This window comes from Antechinus flavipes, chromosome 3, assembly GCF_016432865.1.
Source record: "Antechinus flavipes isolate AdamAnt ecotype Samford, QLD, Australia chromosome 3, AdamAnt_v2, whole genome shotgun sequence".
Lineage (NCBI taxonomy): Eukaryota > Metazoa > Chordata > Mammalia > Dasyuromorphia > Dasyuridae > Antechinus > Antechinus flavipes.
The window spans coordinates 172,734,898-172,754,019 of record NC_067400.1 but is presented as its reverse complement, the minus strand read 5'-3'; the positions used below and the strand labels follow the sequence as shown (position 1 = coordinate 172,754,019).

Sequence of the window (19,122 nt, the reverse complement as noted above, 5' to 3'; positions counted from 1 at the left end):
TTCTACCCCGAGTTGCTCCTCCATCTTTCACACTGGTGATAGATTAATCTTCCTTAAGCAAAAATCTGATCATGCTATACTAAGTGAATGAACTAAGAGAAGCTTGGGTCCTACTAAGCAGCTCTAGTATAACAATAAAGGCATATTTCATGAAGAGGTCCTTCAAAAGTTCTCTGTTGCCTACTAAAGTTAAAATTCTTTGCCTGGAGCTTGAAGGCTTTCTAAAACCTAGGCTTTCCTTATTTTTCTTGTTTTACCTCACTCTGTTCCTCTTTATAGTCATTATACTCTATTCAAACTGTATCTCTCACTTATGCTTGATAACTGTACCTTGTTCATGTCTTATTTTATGCCTGAAACTATAAACATGCTCAAGGCCTAGTGCAAATGTTGTCTCCTCTTTGAAGCCCATCTAGAATCCTCCAGTCAAAAATGACTTTCCTTTCCTTGAATCTCATAGCAAAGTATGTATGTCTCTCATTCTTATATCGTATATCCACCCCAATCCACCCCACAAACTCAATAAACTCAGTGGATTTGGGGGTATTATTTATTTAATCTTATTTATTTATTTATTCTATTCCAATTTAATTTGTTATTTAATTTGTTTAATATATAAAATTAAATATATAAAAATACATGTAATTAAATATAATATAGATATAAATATATATAATTAAACAGAAAAACATATGTGTGTACTTATGTATAATTATATTATTATAACTAATATAGTTAATTTTATTGCCTCCAGGAGTAAATACAAAATTTTCTGTTTGGCATTCAAAGCCCCTAATAAGCTTAGCCAGTTTTTCTACTTTTCCAGTTTTCTTATACTCTACTTCCTGATATAAACTCTGATCTGTTGACACTAAACCCTTAGCTGTTCCATGAACAAATCACTTCATCTCTTGGTTCTGGACATTCTCTTTGGTTGACCCCCATACCTGGTATATTCTCCCTCATTTATTCTAACTACTGACTTCCCTGTAAAGGGAATCCTACCTTATATCCTACTAAAATCCTACCTTATATAGGAAGCCTCTTTATAAACCCTTTTAATTCTAATGCCTTCCCTCTTTTAATTATTTCCTATTTATTTTGTGTATAAATTGCTTTGTATATATTTGTTGGCATATTGTTCCCCCTATTAGATTGCAAGCTTCCTGAGGGTAAGGATAGCTTTTGCCTTTTTTGGTATCTCCAGCACTTAGCATAGTGTCTGGCACAGAGTAAGTGCTTAATAAAAATTTATTGATTGATTCATTGATTGCTCTAATTTTAGTCTATTCTGCATTCTTATCATTACTATATGATGAGAGGTGGCCTATATTTGTGCTTCCTAATTCAGATCAACAACCCACCTGGGATTTATAGTTTGAAAAAGAAGCTGCTTCTTTAACTATGAGTCACTATGCTGCAACTACCTCTTGAATAGCTATTGCATATATATTTTATTGTTTTTTTTATTATCATTTCATATTTCTCAGAATCACAGAGTTGAAAGGGGCCTCAGAAATCCTAAAGTCCCCCCTACTTGATAAAGAGCCTTCTCCACTACAACTTTGACAAATTGTCATTCAGTCTTTGAAAATCACCTCAAGTTAGAAAGCATCCATTACTTCTCAAAGAAGCTCATTCGCTTTTGGACATCTTTTATTGTAGGAAGTTATTCTTTAGCATTGAAACAAAATTTGTTTCCTTTCACCCTTTGTTCTTAGTTCTGCCTTGGGGAACAAGGAAAAAAGCCTCAGTTTCTTTTACTGGTTCCTCTATTTTCTGAAAGAAGAAATTATCATGAAGGCAAGTCAAGAAATATTTTCCTACTTAACTTTAGATACAGAGAAAGTTCTGGGAGATACACAGATATTTAAGACCCCTATCACCAGATCATAGGATTATAGATTCAGAACTGAAAAAGATCTTGCCAAAAAAAAGGTCTTAAAACCCCATCATTTTACAGATGAAGAAATTGGAGCCAAGAAAAGTTGAGACTTACAAAAGGCCATACAGCTCATAAGAGGGAAAGAATAAGATTCAATTCAGACTCTTAACGCCTAAATCCAGAACCCTTTCTACTGTACTTTCATGTCACTGTGCTAAGCCTATGATCTGTTTATTGAGTCACATAATTAGCAAAAAGGAGCCAGGATAGACAGATTGAAACAGATCAAGGGTAAAGGATAGCTAACAGAGAGAAATACGGTATAATAACAGAGAATCTAAGCTGCCAATGTTGATGGATATCATACTGGGAATAAGACTCTGGATATTTGAGAGCTCTGGATATTTGAGAGAACTAGGGTCCTAGAAGGCAAGAGAAGCACATTTTAATTGGAAAAGTATTGTGTTGGGGAAATTATCATATTTTACTTTATTTTCTCAATAACATTTCATTTTTCCAAATACATGTAAAGATAGTTTTCATCATTCAATTTTGTAAGATTGTGTGTTCCAAATTTATTTCTCCCTTCTTCCCCTACTTCTCCACTCCCCCAAAAAGCAAACAATGTATATTACTTTTAAATATATTTCCATATTTGTCATGTTGTGCAAGAAAAATCAGACCAAAGGGGAGAAAAACATAAGAAAGAAAAAGCAAATAAGTAAACAAAAGTGAAAATGCTATGCTCCAATTCACAGTCAGTCTCCATAATTCTCTCTTCAGATATAGATGGCATTTTCCATTCCAAGTCTGTTGGGATTATATTGGATAATCATTGCTGAGAAGAGCTGAGTCTATCATAGTTGATCATCACATAATCTTATTGTTATTGTATACAATGTTCTCTTGCTTCTGCTCACCTCAGTCATCAGAAATGATCATATTATAAAGCCTTTTGACATATAATTGGAATCCCCCACATGGGGAAGAGGAAGAAGTTGGCAGAGATGACAATCTAAGAAGTTCTCTTCTAATTCTATAGGATTCCATAATAAAGATTATACAAAGCAAGAGCTTATAGGTAGTATGTAAATTAGAAGGAAGAAATCCAACTCTATCTAATATAAATTTCTTCCTTAATAATAACAAAAGTCAATCAGTTAATAAGTGCAAATGGCTGATAATGTGTATAAAGCATAGTAGTGAAGTTGGTGCCATCTTTCTGAAGCAATCTTGAACATCAGATACTGTTTAATTCTGCCTTTGTATCCCCAGAGCCTTTCTCCCAGCAGGCACTTAATAAATGTTTGTTGAACTATATAAACTTGCATTGACTAAATCAATCAGTCTAGGTCATCAGAATGGACCAGCAGAAGTCCTAAATAGAACAGATGTGTTTCATTAAGAAAGAACCTTAGCAAGACTCTGGTACTTGCTTTTGATTCTATCTTTCATTTTAACGATGTTGATCATTAGTCCTTGATTTGGCACTTCTGTGGAGGAATGACTTAGCAGAACTCTATGTTTTAGGAAACATAGTTCTAGTTTCTAGCCCTTAGGCTTCAACTTATCTTAAGATCTTTGGAAGTTCCATCTAATGGTTGAGTTTTAACATTATCCATCTCAAATTCTACTAGGTTTTTATTGCTTTTTTTTTTTTGGCTACATTTATAATATTTCATTCTGGATTTGGCTTTTTATTTGATAATGAAGCACACTCTGCTTTTTATTCAGAAACCCTACTATTTGCAGCCTACCTAGTGAATCTCATATCATACCAGGTAAGAAACAGTGTAATATTGTAGATAAAGTTAAGAAATTGTAATCAGTAAGATACACAAATCCCACATCAGATACTTATTAACTATATGAAATTGGCAAGTAACTTAACCTCTCTGTGAGAATACAAATAGTATCTATCTTATGAGATTCTTCTCAAAATGTTAATAGTGTTTTATTTTTTCTAATTACATGTAAAGACAATTTTCAACATTCATTTTTAATAAGATTTTGAGTTACAATTTTTTCCTCTCCCTCCCTCCCCAAGATTGCAAGAAATCTGATATAGATTATACACATGCAATTATCTTACAAGATTCTAGTAAGGATAAAATGTGATAATGGATGGAAAGTGCACCGAAAACTTTAAAGTACAACACAATTTGTCAGTATTATACATTGCAAGCTAGAAAGGATTGCAGATATCATCAAGTATCTAAGATGAGGCTTAGGAAGGTTAAAGGATTAGCCCAGATTTCTATAAGGTAATAAATTTCTGAAGTGGGATTTGAACTTAGATCTTCTTGAATAAAATTCCAGTCATGTTATCATGATTATATAAAGATACTGATCAAGTATTGATACAAAATGTTTAATGTTTGTGGTGCAAACTATGATAATTGATCTGCCTCTAAATAAGACTCTTTCCTTTCCTGCATTTCATATATATATATATGTATAGCTTTGGAGAGCAAGAGTATGGGTTGATGCTTCTGCTTAAAATTAATAAATGGATCTATGCTTGTTAGCTCACACTCAATCAGAAGTATTCAATTCTAGGTGCTACCTTTATAGCAAAGGAAGCATAAACAAGCATAAGAATAAATTTAATTTAAAATTATGAGGAAGTGCAACAAGAGAACTGTTCAGTTCTGCACACATATATTGTATGTAGGATATACTATGACAGATGTAACATGTATAGGACTGCTTGCCATCTGGGGAAGGGGGTGGAGGGAGGGAGGGAAAAAGTCAGAACAGAAGTGAGTGCAAAGGATAATGCAAATTTTTTTTTCAAAATTAAAAAAAAAATAAAGAAAAAAAGAAAATTATCTATGCATATGTTTTGAAAATAAAAGGCTTTTTAAAAAAAATTTAAAAATAAAATTATGAGGAAGCTCCCTTCAGCATCATTTTTCTCATTGATAAAATTACAGAACTGCCCGAGCTAGATAACAAGATTCACAGATTTAGACCTGAAAGGAAATGTAGAAATCATTTCAGTGCCTCCATGAACAGAATCACTGGACTTAGAGGCAAGAAGACTTGAGTTCAAATCTGGTCTCAGACATTTCCTGGATGACCCTGAACAAGTCCCTTAACTTTTGTCTGAGTCAGTTTCTTCAACTGTAAAATGAGGGTTATAATAACAACTATCTCTCATGATTGTTATGAGGATCACATAAAATTATGTAAAGCTTGTAAAAAAAAATTTCTGGCACATAGTAAGTGCTTAATAACTTTGTTCTTTTTTCTTTTCTTCCCCCCTTCTAATCCAAATCTCTCATTTTACAGAGATGGAAACTCATGTCCTTGCCCAAAGTTATTGTTCAATCGTTCAGTTATAACCAACTTTTCATAACTTTGTGGATAATAGTGTGCCAATACTCTCCATGGGGTTTTCTTGGCAAATATAATGGAGTAGTTTGCCATTTCCTTCTTCAATGGATTAAGGAAAACAGAGGAAAGTGACTAGCCCATACTTAACACAGTTAGTATATTGAAGAAATTGGCTCTTCAGATCCTCAAATGTCAAGTCCAAAACGCTTTACTTCACTGTCCCACTTAGAGAATCTATAAAATCTTTCCACCTCTGAATTCTAAAATCTTCTATGTTATAGATTTGGGGTTTAACTGAAGGAAAATTTTCTTAATATTTACAATTCACATAAATCTGGGATGGGTTGCCTAGAAAAGAAAGGTCAAGTAGGATGAAAAGAACAAGGAAGTCATCACTAGACTTCTAGAAGTCTTTAAGCAAAGGTTGAATGACCACTTGTAAATAGGATTTCAATAGTGATAACCCTAGATGACCTTCAAAGTTCCTTCCAACAAACTAATAGGTTTGTCTATCCCTAAGATCCCATAAATGATTCCATTTGATTTAATAATGCTTCTTTTAAAATACAAGGAAAAGCTAGTGAGAGTTTCTATACTGAGAGAACATGAAGAAAACAAAGTTATGTGACCTTCCCCAATCTGAAGAGAGTATGGTGTAGTGGAGAGAGTGGAAGACATTTGAAAAGATATCTAGCCTAAGCTGAAAAACTCATATAACATTTCTTAGTCTTAATTTTCTACCCTGTAAAATGGGGATGATGTGCTTTCCCAGGAGCGTTAGGAGAGAAGTAATGTGTAAACAATAAAAAAACAATAAATGTGAGATGAGGTCCTTCCCATTCTACTCTGATAGTAGTACATTCAGGAAAAAGTATTCTAGACTTGTGTGCTTTTCCTGGCTTCATATGTCATGATTTCACCATCCTTATATTTTATGATCTCCCTGAATCTTTAAGGCAAAAATATCTTTTTTTATTCATTCCCTCATTCATTTTAATTTTGAATTTTATTTCATTTTGCTAAAACATCTCAGGTAGGATTTATTTAATAAATCACTTTGTTGGATTTCAATTCTAACATCCACAGAAATAGCTGAGCACAGCTCTGTGTCTGTGAACCCTGTTAATTGTAATTCTCAATGTTCCTTACCAACTATTATGAAAACTTACCCATGAGAAAGAAAATCCTCCTAGGGTAAAAATGTCAAAGAGTCTTGATGTTATTTAACATCTTAATCTGAAGCTTATAGTCTCAGTCCAAAGTTCCATGGGAAAGTGATCTTTTCAACAAGAAATCTTTAAAGTTGCCTTTAAAACTTAAAAAAACCTAACCAGATTTCACTAAATTTTAAGGAAAAATTTGAAGAAAACATTTCTAGTACTTGTGTGTATTAAATAAATTGTGTCTGTGAAACTAGAATTTAGTAGAAAGATCTTGATTTACCTCCTAGATTAGCTAAGATGACAGTAAAAGATAATGATAAAAGTTGGAGGGGATGTGGGAGAGACACTACTGCACTGTTGGTAGAGTTGTGAAATGAACCAACCATTCTGGAAAGTAATCTGGAACTATTCCCATAAGGTTATAAAACTGTACATATCTTTTGATCAAGCAGTGTCACTATTGGGTCTATATCCCAAGGAAATAATAAAGAAGGAAAAGGACCCACATGTGCAAAAATTTTTTTTGCACCTCTTTTTGTGACAGCAAAGAGTGGATGCCCATCAATTGGGGAATGGCTGGAAAAAAGCTATGGTAAATGAAGGTAATGGAATATTACTGTTAAACAAAAGATTCTAAAAACAAAAGCTGATGATAGAAAGGCCTGGAAAGAGTTACATGAACTGATACTGAGCAAAATATGCAGAACCAGGAATACATTATACACAATAACAGCAAGAATGTGCAGTCCTCAACTATGAAAGATTTGAATCATCTCATAAGTTCAGTGATCCAAAGCATTCTCAATAGACTTTGGACAGAAAATGCCATCTGCATCCAGAAAAAAAACTATGGATATTGAAATGTAAATCAACACATGCTATGCTCATTTCTTTTTTCTATTTTTTTTCTTCCATGGTTTTTCCCTTTTGCTCTGATTTTTCTCTCCCAACATGATTCATAAAATACTGTTTAATAAAAATAAATAAACTTTTAAAAAAAGAAAGAAAGATCCTGAATTTGTAATTTGGACTAGAATTTGATTCTTGGTTCTATTACCTGTTTGTTCTTTGGGCTTGGACAAAAGATAATGGGCCCTTCCAACTTTAAAATCTTAAAGTCCCTAACCTATAACAAATCAAACTACTAACATTAACTTAATATATGAATGTAATGGAATATTACTGCTTTATAAGAAATGACGAACAGGCTGATTTCAGAAAAGGTGGAAATATTTAACATGAACTAATGCTGTGTGAAGTAAGCAAAATGAAGAGAACACTGTACACAGAAACAACAAGATTATGTGATGATCAATTGTGATGGACTTGACTCTTCTCAACAATGCAGGGAATCATGACAATTCCAATAGACTTGGGATAAAAATGCCATTCACATCCAGAGAAAAAACTATGGAGACTGAATGTGGATGGAAGCATAATGTTTTCACCTTTTTGTTTGTTTGCTTTTTCATTCTTGTGGTTTTTTTCTCTTTTGGTCTGATTTTTCTTGTACAACATGACAATATGGAAATATCTTTAAAAGTATTGCACATGTATAAGCTATATCAGATTTCTTGCTGTGTTGGGGAGGTAAGGGAGGAAGGGAGAAAAAGAATTGGAACACAAAAGCTTATAAAATAATGTTGAAAACTAGCTTTATACATATGTGAAAAAATAGAATACTATTGAGGGGAAAAAATAACTTGAGTTCAAAGAGATAAAGCAACTGCTACTATAACCTATTGTCATGATTAGCTCAAATTTAGAGAATATAATTAGTGTTCTTCTTTAGGCACAGAGTATTGTTGTTGCTGTTGTTTTGTTGTTGTTTTTCTCTCATTTGACAAAGGAAGTTTAGGGGAAATAGCTATTGAGACTAGTATATATTTTGGTTCTCAAGGATGTTTGCATTCTAAATTTAAAAATGTGGAAAAGGAAGTCTTGCATTCCCTCTTTCTAAGAAGGTATCCAACAATTGGGGAAAGGCTGAATAGGTCATAGTACATGAATATGATCAAATACTACTATACTTTTAAAAAAATGATGGAGACAGTTTTTGAGAAACCTAGGAAGACTTCTGTGAACAGTTACAGAGTAAAGGTAGCAGAATCAGGAGAAAAATGTATGTAATAACAACAATAATGTAAAAACAAACAATTTTCAAAGCCTTAAGAACTCTGATTAATGCTTTGACCAACCACAATTCCAGAAGACTCACAATGAAATATGCTACCTATAACTCCTGACAGAGATGATATACTTATAATACAGATTTAAACTTAATTTTTGGACATGGCTAATATGGGGATTTGTTTTGCTTGACAGAGGAAGTCAGATTTCTGGACAAGAAGGAGGTCTCATTTCCTATTAAGTTGTTTTTCTTTCTTTTTCAGTGGGATAGGATGATGGGTAGAGTAGAAAGATAAAAGAGAGAAAAAGGAGGATTTGAATTAATTGGAAAAAATTCAATTTAATTTAAAAAACAAATCAATACACAAATACAGTCCTTTCTAAGGCAGGGACAAGTACTATATGTATGAATGAGAAATGTATATCTCCTATAAAATTATGTTGTTTTACAATGGTCAACTAGTAGACCAAGATGATGATTAACATCATCTAGTTAACTAAGAAATGCTCTTGCATATTGTTATCTTTTGTCAAGTGCCACTAGCTTTGCAAAGAGTTCCTTTAAAGTTATATGATTTCAATATCTAGGCTTGTATCTTGAGTCTATTAAAAACAGAAATAGGAGATATTATTGGTCTCAAACAAGTCTGGAAGAGCAGGTAGAATTGATGTTATTTGGGATATAATCCCATCTACTTGCTAATTAAAGATTTCCAGGCCAATAGCTAAACTGAGTATCTTAAGGACTCAGCTGGAAAGATATCTCCACATGTCATAATAGCTGGTCAGCTCAAGAGAGCAAAAATCTCTCAAACTATCTGTGGAAGTCATAACGACTTGAATTCAATTGAAAAATCAATTTTATCTTTCCAGTGATCCCATGAATAAAATTCAGCTCCCCTCTTAGATTCTACCTTGGAATTTAAATAAGGAATATCTGCTTACTTCCTTATCCTGTGGAAAGTCAAAAGGAGTTATCTTGTTTTGAAGTGGAATTTGAGGAATTTCAGGTAACTTAGAAATCTAAGCCTCAGGAAGGAATCATGACTAAAGAACAGAGATAAACTAGGAGGAAGTATGATAAAGACAACTGAAATTGGAATCAGAGAACCTCAATTCAAGTCTCAGGTTTCCTGATTCTTACCTGTTTGACTTTGGGAAAGTAAATCACTTAATCTGTATATGATGAGCTATGAGTTCCTTTTCAGCTCTAAATTTCTGAACATATACAACTCAGTAGAAAAAGTCTATTCAATATAGGATTTTAAAACAAGTCAATTTGTCTTTATAAACCTGTATGCTCACCATAAAGGAACTGAAATAGATGATTTCTAAAATCCCTCCTAGCTCTAAATCCTATGACCTATTTAAAAAAAAAAAAAAAAAAAACTAGCTTTCATGCTAGATCTGAAATAACAGAACAATTAATAAATATTTGTAGAATTGAACTGAATTGAATTGAATAGCTGAATAGCCTTCACAGATGTAAAAACAGTTCCCCAAACATAAAAGTCAATCATTAATTCCAAAGTTCTTGGTCCTTTTGAAAGCTGACAATTATGGAGAAGGGAAACACATTGTCCTCTAAAATTTTCTTACTCCCTAAGAAGGTAATTAAGTTGGATTTTCATGGGGAAGGACAGACAAATAGTCAGAATTGGGCTAGGATTTCTAGAAACACATTCCCAGAATGAAGGATTTCAAAATAATTTACTAACCACTACAAAAGCTAAGTTGTTTTTAAATAAATTGTTTAAATATGCTGTTCTCCTCTATCTAATTCAATACCCCTAATTGGTCATCTCTAATATCACAATATCGGGAAAAAATTAACTATGTCTTTAGGGTCCAGACACTTACTCAAAAGTCTAATGGTACAGCTAACCTGATTTTCAGTCTGATTATCATGCCCTTATCCTAGTTCACATCCTTATTATCACTTTTCTCCTAACTACAGCAAAAGCTTTCTTTTGAGTCTTCCTGCATTCAGTCTTCATTCTCCAATTCATCTTCCATACAATTGCCAAAGTGATATTCCAGTCTATTTTTCCAGACTTATATATTATGTTCCTTCATAAACTAAATGATCCGGCCAACCTGACTTCCTTAACCCAAACATAACATCCCATTCCTCATCAATTAAGGATCAAACAAGTTATATGAAAAGCACTTAGTATAGCCTGGCATATAGTAACCATTTAAATACTTGTTCTCTCCTTGTGTTAGCACAGGCTGTCACCCATATCTGATATACATTCTTTTCTCATATCTGCCCAGCTCCTTTCAAAACCCAATCAGGTGCCATCTCCTACATGAAGTCTTTCTTGTGTCCCCTCTATCCCAAGCTGCTAGTGTCTTTAATCTCCATAGAAATGACCGTGTATTAACTTTGTACATATATTTGCACTATATGTATACCTGTCTCAACTAAATATATGCTTTTTCAAGACAGGGACTATTCATTTTTGTCTTTCTATCTCTAGGACCAAGTGCAGTGCCTTATTAGTCAGGCATTTAATAAATGTTAGAGATCAGAAGGAAAGCTGGAAACTTGGGCAAAATTTCTTTTTTAATTTTTTTAAAGTTATACAAGTACATTATTTTTTTACATATTTCCTTCCATATGAGTCATGTTGGGAAAGAAAGATCAGAACAAAAGAGGAAATAAACCTATGAGAAAGGGAAAAAAGAAGAAGAAAATAGTAAAACTAGTATGCTTCAATCTGCATTGTCTCCATAGTTGTCTCTCTAGATGCAGATGGCATTTCCACACAAAGTTTATTAGAATTGTTTTGGTTCACTTCATTGCTGAGAAGAGCTAAGTCTGTCATAGTTGATCATCACAAAAAACTTGTTATTGCTGTGTATAATATTTTCCTGGATCTGCTTGCTTCATTCAGTATCAGTTCATTTAAGTTTTTCCAGGCTTTTCTAAAATCATCCTGTTCATCATTTCTTATAGCACAATAGGATTCTATTACTTCCATATACCACGATTTATTCAGCCATTCCCCAATTGATGGGCATCCACTCATTTTCCAATTCTTTGCCACCATAAATAGAGCTGCTACAATCATTTTTACACATGCAGTCCTTTTCCCTTTTTTATGATCTCTTTGGGAAAAGGCTCATAACATTACTGGATCAAAGGGTTTGTACAGGTTTATAAGCCCTTTTGGCATAGTTCCAAATTGTTCTCCAGAATGGCTAGATTATTTCACAACTCCATCAACTATACATTAGTATCCCAGTTTTCCCACATTCCCTCCAACATTTATCATTTTGTTTTCTTGTTATTGTGGCCAATCTGATAGATGTGAGATGGTACCTCAGAGTTGTTTTAATTTGTATTTCTCTAATCAATAGTTATTTAGATTCAATTCCAATTGATCAATGATGGACAGAAGCAGCTGCACTCAAAGAAAGAACACTGGGAAATGAATGCAAACTGTTTGCATTTTTGTTCTTCTTCCCCAGGTTATTTTTACCTTCTGAATCCAATTCTTCCTGTGTTCGATTCTGCACATATATATTGTATCTAGTATATACTGGGACATATTTAACATGTATAGGACTGCTTGACATCTGGGAGAGGGAGGAGGGAAGGAGGTATAAAGGCAGAAGAGAAGTAAGTGCAAGGGATAATGTTGTAAAATAATTACGCAGGTTTGGGTTCTGTCAATAAAAAGTTATAATTATTTTTTTAAAAAAGTTATTTAGAGCATTTTCTCATATGGCTTTAATTTCTTCATCTGAAAATTGCCTTATGTACCTGATCTACTCTACTGATCCAGCATTCTATTTCTTAGCCAGTACCAAATTGTTTTAATTACTACCACTTTATAATACAGTTTTAGGTCTGGTAGTGTTAGGTCACCTTCCCTTGCATTTTTTTTTTATCAATTCCCTTGATACTTTTGACCTTTTCTTCTTTCCAAATGAATTGTTATTATTTTTTTCTAGCTTTTTAAAGTTTGATTGGTATGGCACTGAATGAGTAGACTAATTTATGTAGAATTCATTTTTATTACATTAGCTGGGCCTATTCATGAGCAACTGATATTTTTCCAATTGTTTAGATCTGACTGTATTTGTGTGAAACATGTTTTGAAATTGGATATAGTTCCTGGCAGGTAGACTCTCCTACATGAAGTCTTTCTTGTGTCCCCCCTATCCCAAGCTGCTGGTGTCTTATATTTTATATTATCTATAATTATTTTAAATGGAATTTCTCTTTCTATCTCTCTCTGCTGGACTTTGTAACATATAGAAATGCCAATGATTTATGTGGGTTTATTTTATATCCTGCAATTATGCTCAAGTTGTTAACTGTTTCAAGTAGTTTTTTAGTTGAAGCTCTAGGATTCTCTAAGCATTCCATCATTTTGTCTGCCAAAACAGATAGTTTTATTTCTTCATTTCCTCATTCCTATTTTCCTCATTGAAATTCATTCAATTTCTTTTCCTTCTTTTTTTTGCTAAAGCTAACATTTCTAGTACAATATTGAATAACAGTGGTGATAATGGGCATCCTTGCTTCACCCTTAATCTAATTGGGAATGCTTCTAGCTTCTCCATATTACAAATAATGCTTGCTGATGGTTTTAGGTAGATGCTGCTTATCATTTTAAGGAAAACTCATTCCTATGCTTTCTACTGTTTTAATAGTAATGAATACTGTATATTGTCAAAAGTTTTTTCTCCATCTGTTGAGATAATCATATGATTTCTGTTAGTTTTGTTATTGCTATGACCAATCATGTAGTAGTTTTCTTAATACTGAATCAACCTATTATAAAACCCACAGAGGTCTTAGTATGTTATTCTGGTAATAAGTTGTTGTAATCTCTTTGTTAATAGTGTATTTAAATTTTTTGCATCAATGTTCTTTAGGGAGATTGGTATATAATTTTCTTTCTCTATTTTGGCTCTTCCTAGTTTAAATGTTAGCACCATATTTGTGACATTAAAAGGAGTTTGGTGGGTCTCATTCTTTGGGCAAAAAGTTTTCCAGCAAGTTTTTCTGATAAAAGCCTCATTTCTCAGATATATAGAGAACTGAGTCAAATTTATATAAATGTGAGTCATTCCCCAATTGATAAATGGTCAAAGACAGTTTTTAGAAGAATTCAAAGCTATCCATAGTCATATTAAAATGATATAAATCATTATTGATTATCAAAATGCAAATTTAGGTATCATCTCATACCTATCAAATAGGCTAATATGAAAAAAAGGGAACATGACAAATGTTCAACGGGATATGGAAAAATTGGAACACTAATTCACTGTTGGTGGAATTGTGAACTGATCTAACCATTCTGGAAATCATTTTGAAACCATGCCTAAAGTGCTATAAAACTATACACAATTTTTGAGCTAAAAATACCACTAGTAAATTTGTATCCTAAAAAGATAAAAGGAAAAGTACCTACACATATAAAAAAAATTAAAGGAGTTCTTTTTGTGATGGCTAAGAATTGGAAATTGAGGGGATATTCATCAATTGGGGAATGGCTAAACAAGTTGGGGTATATCATAGTGATGAACTATTATTGTGCTATAAGAAATAATGAGCAGGATGCTAAAAGAATAGACCTAAAAAGACATATGAACTGATGCAAAGTGAAATGAACAGATCCAGGAGAACTTTGTACACAATAACAGAAATAATTTATGATGATCAACTAAGAATGATTTAGCTTTTCAGCAATATTTTTGAAAGATTTGTGATGAAACATTTGATAATGATAATGATAACATTTATGTTATTCACTTCCAAAGAAACAACTGAATGTAGATTGAAGAATTTTTTTTTAACTTTAATCTTCTTGGGGTTTGTAGTTAATATGGAAACATATTTTGCATGACTATCCATATCTAACTTATATCCAATTTCTTGCCTGCTGAAAAAGGGGGTAAGGAAAGGTGAGAGGAAGAGAATTTGAAACTCAAATTAAAAAAAAATAATAATATTAAATTATTTTACATGTAATTGAGGAATATTTAATGAAATAAAAAATATATTTTTGAGGAAAAGCTTGCTGTTTGATTGATATTAGAAAACAAGGATTCCTTCCATTTCCCTTATCCCAACAGTCACTCCTGAGGATCTCACTGTGAGTTCTTATGTAATTCTTCTGCTATGTTCACTTCTGCTCATTTCAACTCCTGATAAAGTGCATGCTGTTTGAAGCAGCAGAAAAGAAGAAGGCTGGGATTACTCAAGTCTTGAAGGAACTAAGTCTAGTGTGAACACTGGTTTTCAAAGAGGAAAATGATTTCTTTTCTGACTCTTTCAAATCCTCCCACAGTGGTTCCCATAGAAACTGCTCCATCACTGAGCTGAAGCTTAGTGGTATTGTGCTAAAGTCTGTTAACAAAAGAGCAGTCTGAGTTTTTATCATTTTATTTATTTCGTGGCAAACACTACTTGAATACTTATTCCAGAGTAAATCTATTAATAATGAAAAAGAATATGATAAGACAAAGGACCTAACTGGTCCAGCACTGGTTCAGTACTTGCCATTATATCTGGCATTTTATACCTACCCAAAACTTCCTTTGCTAAATGGTATACATAATTTCAATAATGAAAAAGCAGTTATAAATGCAGACAGAAAAATCTCATTAATTCAATTAGGTGATAAACTACTACTTGGCATGAGCAATGTCATGTAAATTAACAGACTCATAGAATGTCAGAGCTGGAAGGAGCCTCAGGATTCAACCCTCTCATTTTCATACATATTTTGCTAGTGATTTAAAAATATTTTGAATGTTTGCTTCTTTAATATTCTGACATAATTTTCCTTATGAATAAGCAATCAGACTAAATCATATATCTTATTGAAACATCATATAAAAATGTGTATATATGTAATAATGATACACACATATGTGTATATGTGTGTATAGGCAACATGACACATTAAAGCAAAATTTAGCCACAATTCCAGGAAGACCTGTGTTCAAGACCTGCCTTGGACACATTGACAGTGTGACCAAGGGCAACAATTTAGAGTCATTCAGTATCCTAGGTACCTCTCTAAGACTATGTTGCAGAAAGGGTACCAATCTGTATTGGTACAGTGTTTTGCTATCTATGAAGTCCTCATACCAATGAAATCACAGATCCAATTCAATCATATGTGTATATAAGTACAAATGAATATACATATATGCATTGCAATACACACATATATTTACATATGTATATATAAATATATATATTAAAAAATGTGTTCTACTTTTTCCAAACTTCTCCCCTGTGTGTAAAGGAAAGTTTATTTGTGTAAATATGTGTCTATATTTTGTGTAGTGCCCTGACAAGGAGCTAAAATTTAATCTTTGTTTGTTTTGTTCAGCACCAAGGGAAGATGACTATACCAAAACTACTCTTCTCATGAAGAAATTTAAGAAAGTGGGTGGCTTACAAAGAGTTAATAGTTTAAAGCTTTCCTCTTCCAAACTTCATACAAACAAAAGCCAGTGTGCTGTTTCTAACCCATAAGAAACAATTATCACCTTCTAGCAAAGCAGAGAACAAATTGTTTTGATGTTTGACTTCAAGAGAAAGGAAAACATTTTATCCATTGTTTGATTTATTTTATTTTATTTTTCAACATTTAACATCATGTACATATTTTTAGCCTTCCAGGCCCTGATAGATGAGTAACATTACAGAAAAACTGAGCATCTTTGGTGAGAACTAGGCCAAGACTACAGAATTACAACAGTCAAAAAAGAGCAGGGTCAATCATACTGTTTAAACTAGGGCTACCTTAGACGTAGTAAATGGGCAGCCAGATTCTACATTGTAATGTGAATGACTGTGGATATCCAGGACATCCTGCCTAAAAATATGTCCCCTAAACTTTTGACACGGTGACTGACATTTCCACCATTAAAGAGTCATTTCTTTGGCTAAAGGCACTTCATCTCCTGGAGAGAATTGTTGAAAACCAAATACCCCATAAAGCAATTAACACATTAGTCCATAACCAAGCAAATTTCAAGTCATACTGAAATTTTCCTTCCACCACTGGGAGTTAGTTAAGCTGTTTTAAATGATTCAGATCTTCATTAAATTGTGTATACAGCAATAATAACAGCACCAAATACCAGATTCTCAAACTCCCTTCCTGTAAAATTCCCTTCAAGGTGCAGTGTTTCAGATTGAAATATAACTTGGAAATATTTAATAAAATAAATACAAAATACAGTACAATATAAACAATGTTAATTTGTGGTTTTTAAGGTCAATATATTATAGCTTGAGGATATACATTTCTATTTTCAGTTTAACAGCACTTGGACCTACAAACCTCAATTTTCTTAGGGATATTACATAGAAATATGAGTTAGTGAAAAAAAAAAAAAAAGAAACAAATATGGCCAGGTTGGTCACCATTTTACAGTTGGGATATACAGGAATGCAAACACTGAGACAACTATTCTCAACAAAACCAGCTTCTTACTGGAAAGATAATGAGTTTTTGGATCTTGATAAAATCTTCATTGGCAAAGAGTTCTCTTTCCCACTCTCCCTCCCCCTAACAACCTAAGTATCTTTCATATGTATGGCACTTTCTAGCCTCTCTGACCCAATTTACTGTGATTTGACTCATCATGTGTTTTTCTTCACTCCTCTTTCCTTGGGAAATTTTTATCGAGGAAGATCAGAACTTGTGAGGACCCAAATGGAATGTAAGTGGTTTTCCTTTTAATGCTTTCCCCTCCTACGGTAATTCTTTTTGTAGATACCCAGAAGAAATAAGTAGTCCTCGATAACAGTTACTCAAGGTCAAATCCAATTCTAAGACTGGTCATATAAAATAAAGCTGATAGAATTACAGCCAGCAGAGGGAGCCAAAGATCATATTTTCCAATGGATCTAACATTAAATTTATTACATTAAAAAAAAAAAATTAGGAGCTGAGCTAGCACTTTAGGCATAGCTGTCAAAACTGAATCTGAAAATTCTAGTGCTGGAAAAGTCCTTTAAAAACCATCTAATCAAAGACTTCTATTTTACAGACAAGGAAATTAAGTCACAGATTGGAGTAGAATGGAAAATAAGAGAATGCCCTCTTCCCATCCCGCCAGGGCAAGTCAGAATAGTTCCTATACACAGCAGCTTTCTGGCAAGGTAGGCACTTAGACATTTGTTGACTCCACCTATCGATGAACTAGGCATCTTCTAGAAAACATTATGAGCATACTATTCAAAACCAAATATTTAAAAAATCAAATACAGAACCTCCATAAAAAAGATTTGCACAATAGTGATGACAGACTTTATACTCAAGAACTAATAGTTAACACCCAGATAGTTCAGACAACTAACAATCCTTTAAATATAGCATTGTATACTTGAACCATCACCTTTTTTCTTTTCAGAACAAAGGCTACCCAGAGTCACTGCAACAATAGGGACCACATCTCTTCTATGTGACATGTGAATATATATATGATATTCATGTATACATATAAACATATAGCATATTTTGTTGCAAATTAATCATAACACTGATTTTCTCTGGACCCTAGGACAAAAGAATGTTTTTTTTAAATACTGTAAGGAAATGAAGTTGAAGGCATCTGTTTGCTTTCTATGTCAGAAGAGGCACCTGTCCAGACTAGAAGAATCCTAGGGCCAAAGTACTCTGCTGGTTTAAAGAAAAGGACTCAGGAGTATCTGAAATGATGAAGTGCTGTTTCTGTAGAGAACAAACAGTGTTCTTGATAAAAGGTTCCCCTTTATCTTTCCCCTGCCAAAGTTATTATGGTGGGGAAAGAAGGGATTAAAGGTGCCAGTCACAAGTTGGCAGCATTCTTCTTGGTAGATATCTGGCCAGGTCTCCCAGACTACTGGTCCATTTTTAATGAATGTGAAGGGAGAAGAAAGTAAGTGGAACTGGAAAGAGTTTCTTGGTTCATCTGCAGGCAGTCAAAACAGCTGGTTTTCTGGAAGTATCTTTTTAAAATTGTCATTGACTACAGAAAACCTATGCTGTTTCATGGTGCGTATGGTGGAGGCTTTTCCCCAGGGAGGAAATAAGTTGGTGTATAGAGTGGTGGGGCATTGGGAGGAAGCCCATAGGTGGAGCTGGACTGAGACGGAGGCTGGGTGTCATCAGATAAAGAGATATCAGTGGATGACGAAGCTGGAAAATTGCTGGCAGGCTGTAATTAAACAGAAATGGCTTTCTTCAGTAAGCAAGATTAAAATTCAGGCTACAGCATGCATGCGGTGTTTGAAAACGCATGAGGAAAATGCTAAGTGATAAAACTATCCCTTTAAAGTATTTTGCAGCAAGGGACAGAATTCCTACCAGAAGCATTTTATCAATATAATTGGTTCAGATTCCTTTAGTATCAAGGGCAAGATGAATCCATACACCAGTCATTGACTCAAGCAATATATAGGTATATTGGAGGTATAATAGGTAAGATTGGAGATTCAAAAGGATTTTTCTCTATTTGGCTAGGTTGGCCCTAGGATCATCTGAATTTAGAATTTCATAGACTCAAATATACTTAGAACTGAAATGGAATCTAGAGATCATTTAGTCCAGTCCTCCTCAATGATTAAATTTCTTT

General features: G+C 33.4%; 1 protein-coding gene across 1 annotated transcript in view; it reads right to left on the bottom strand.

Moving 5' to 3' along the window:
• Positions 1 to 16,726: 16,726 nt before the first annotated feature.
• Positions 16,727 to 19,122, bottom strand: part of TMEM255B (transmembrane protein 255B) — a 128,040-nt gene continuing 125,644 nt past the window's right edge. Inside the window, exon 9 of the mRNA XM_051984252.1 lies at positions 16,727 to 18,705. Coding sequence (XP_051840212.1) covers positions 18,538 to 18,705 — 168 coding nt within the window. The 3' untranslated portion in view covers positions 16,727 to 18,537. The remainder of the gene's footprint in view (positions 18,706 to 19,122) is intronic.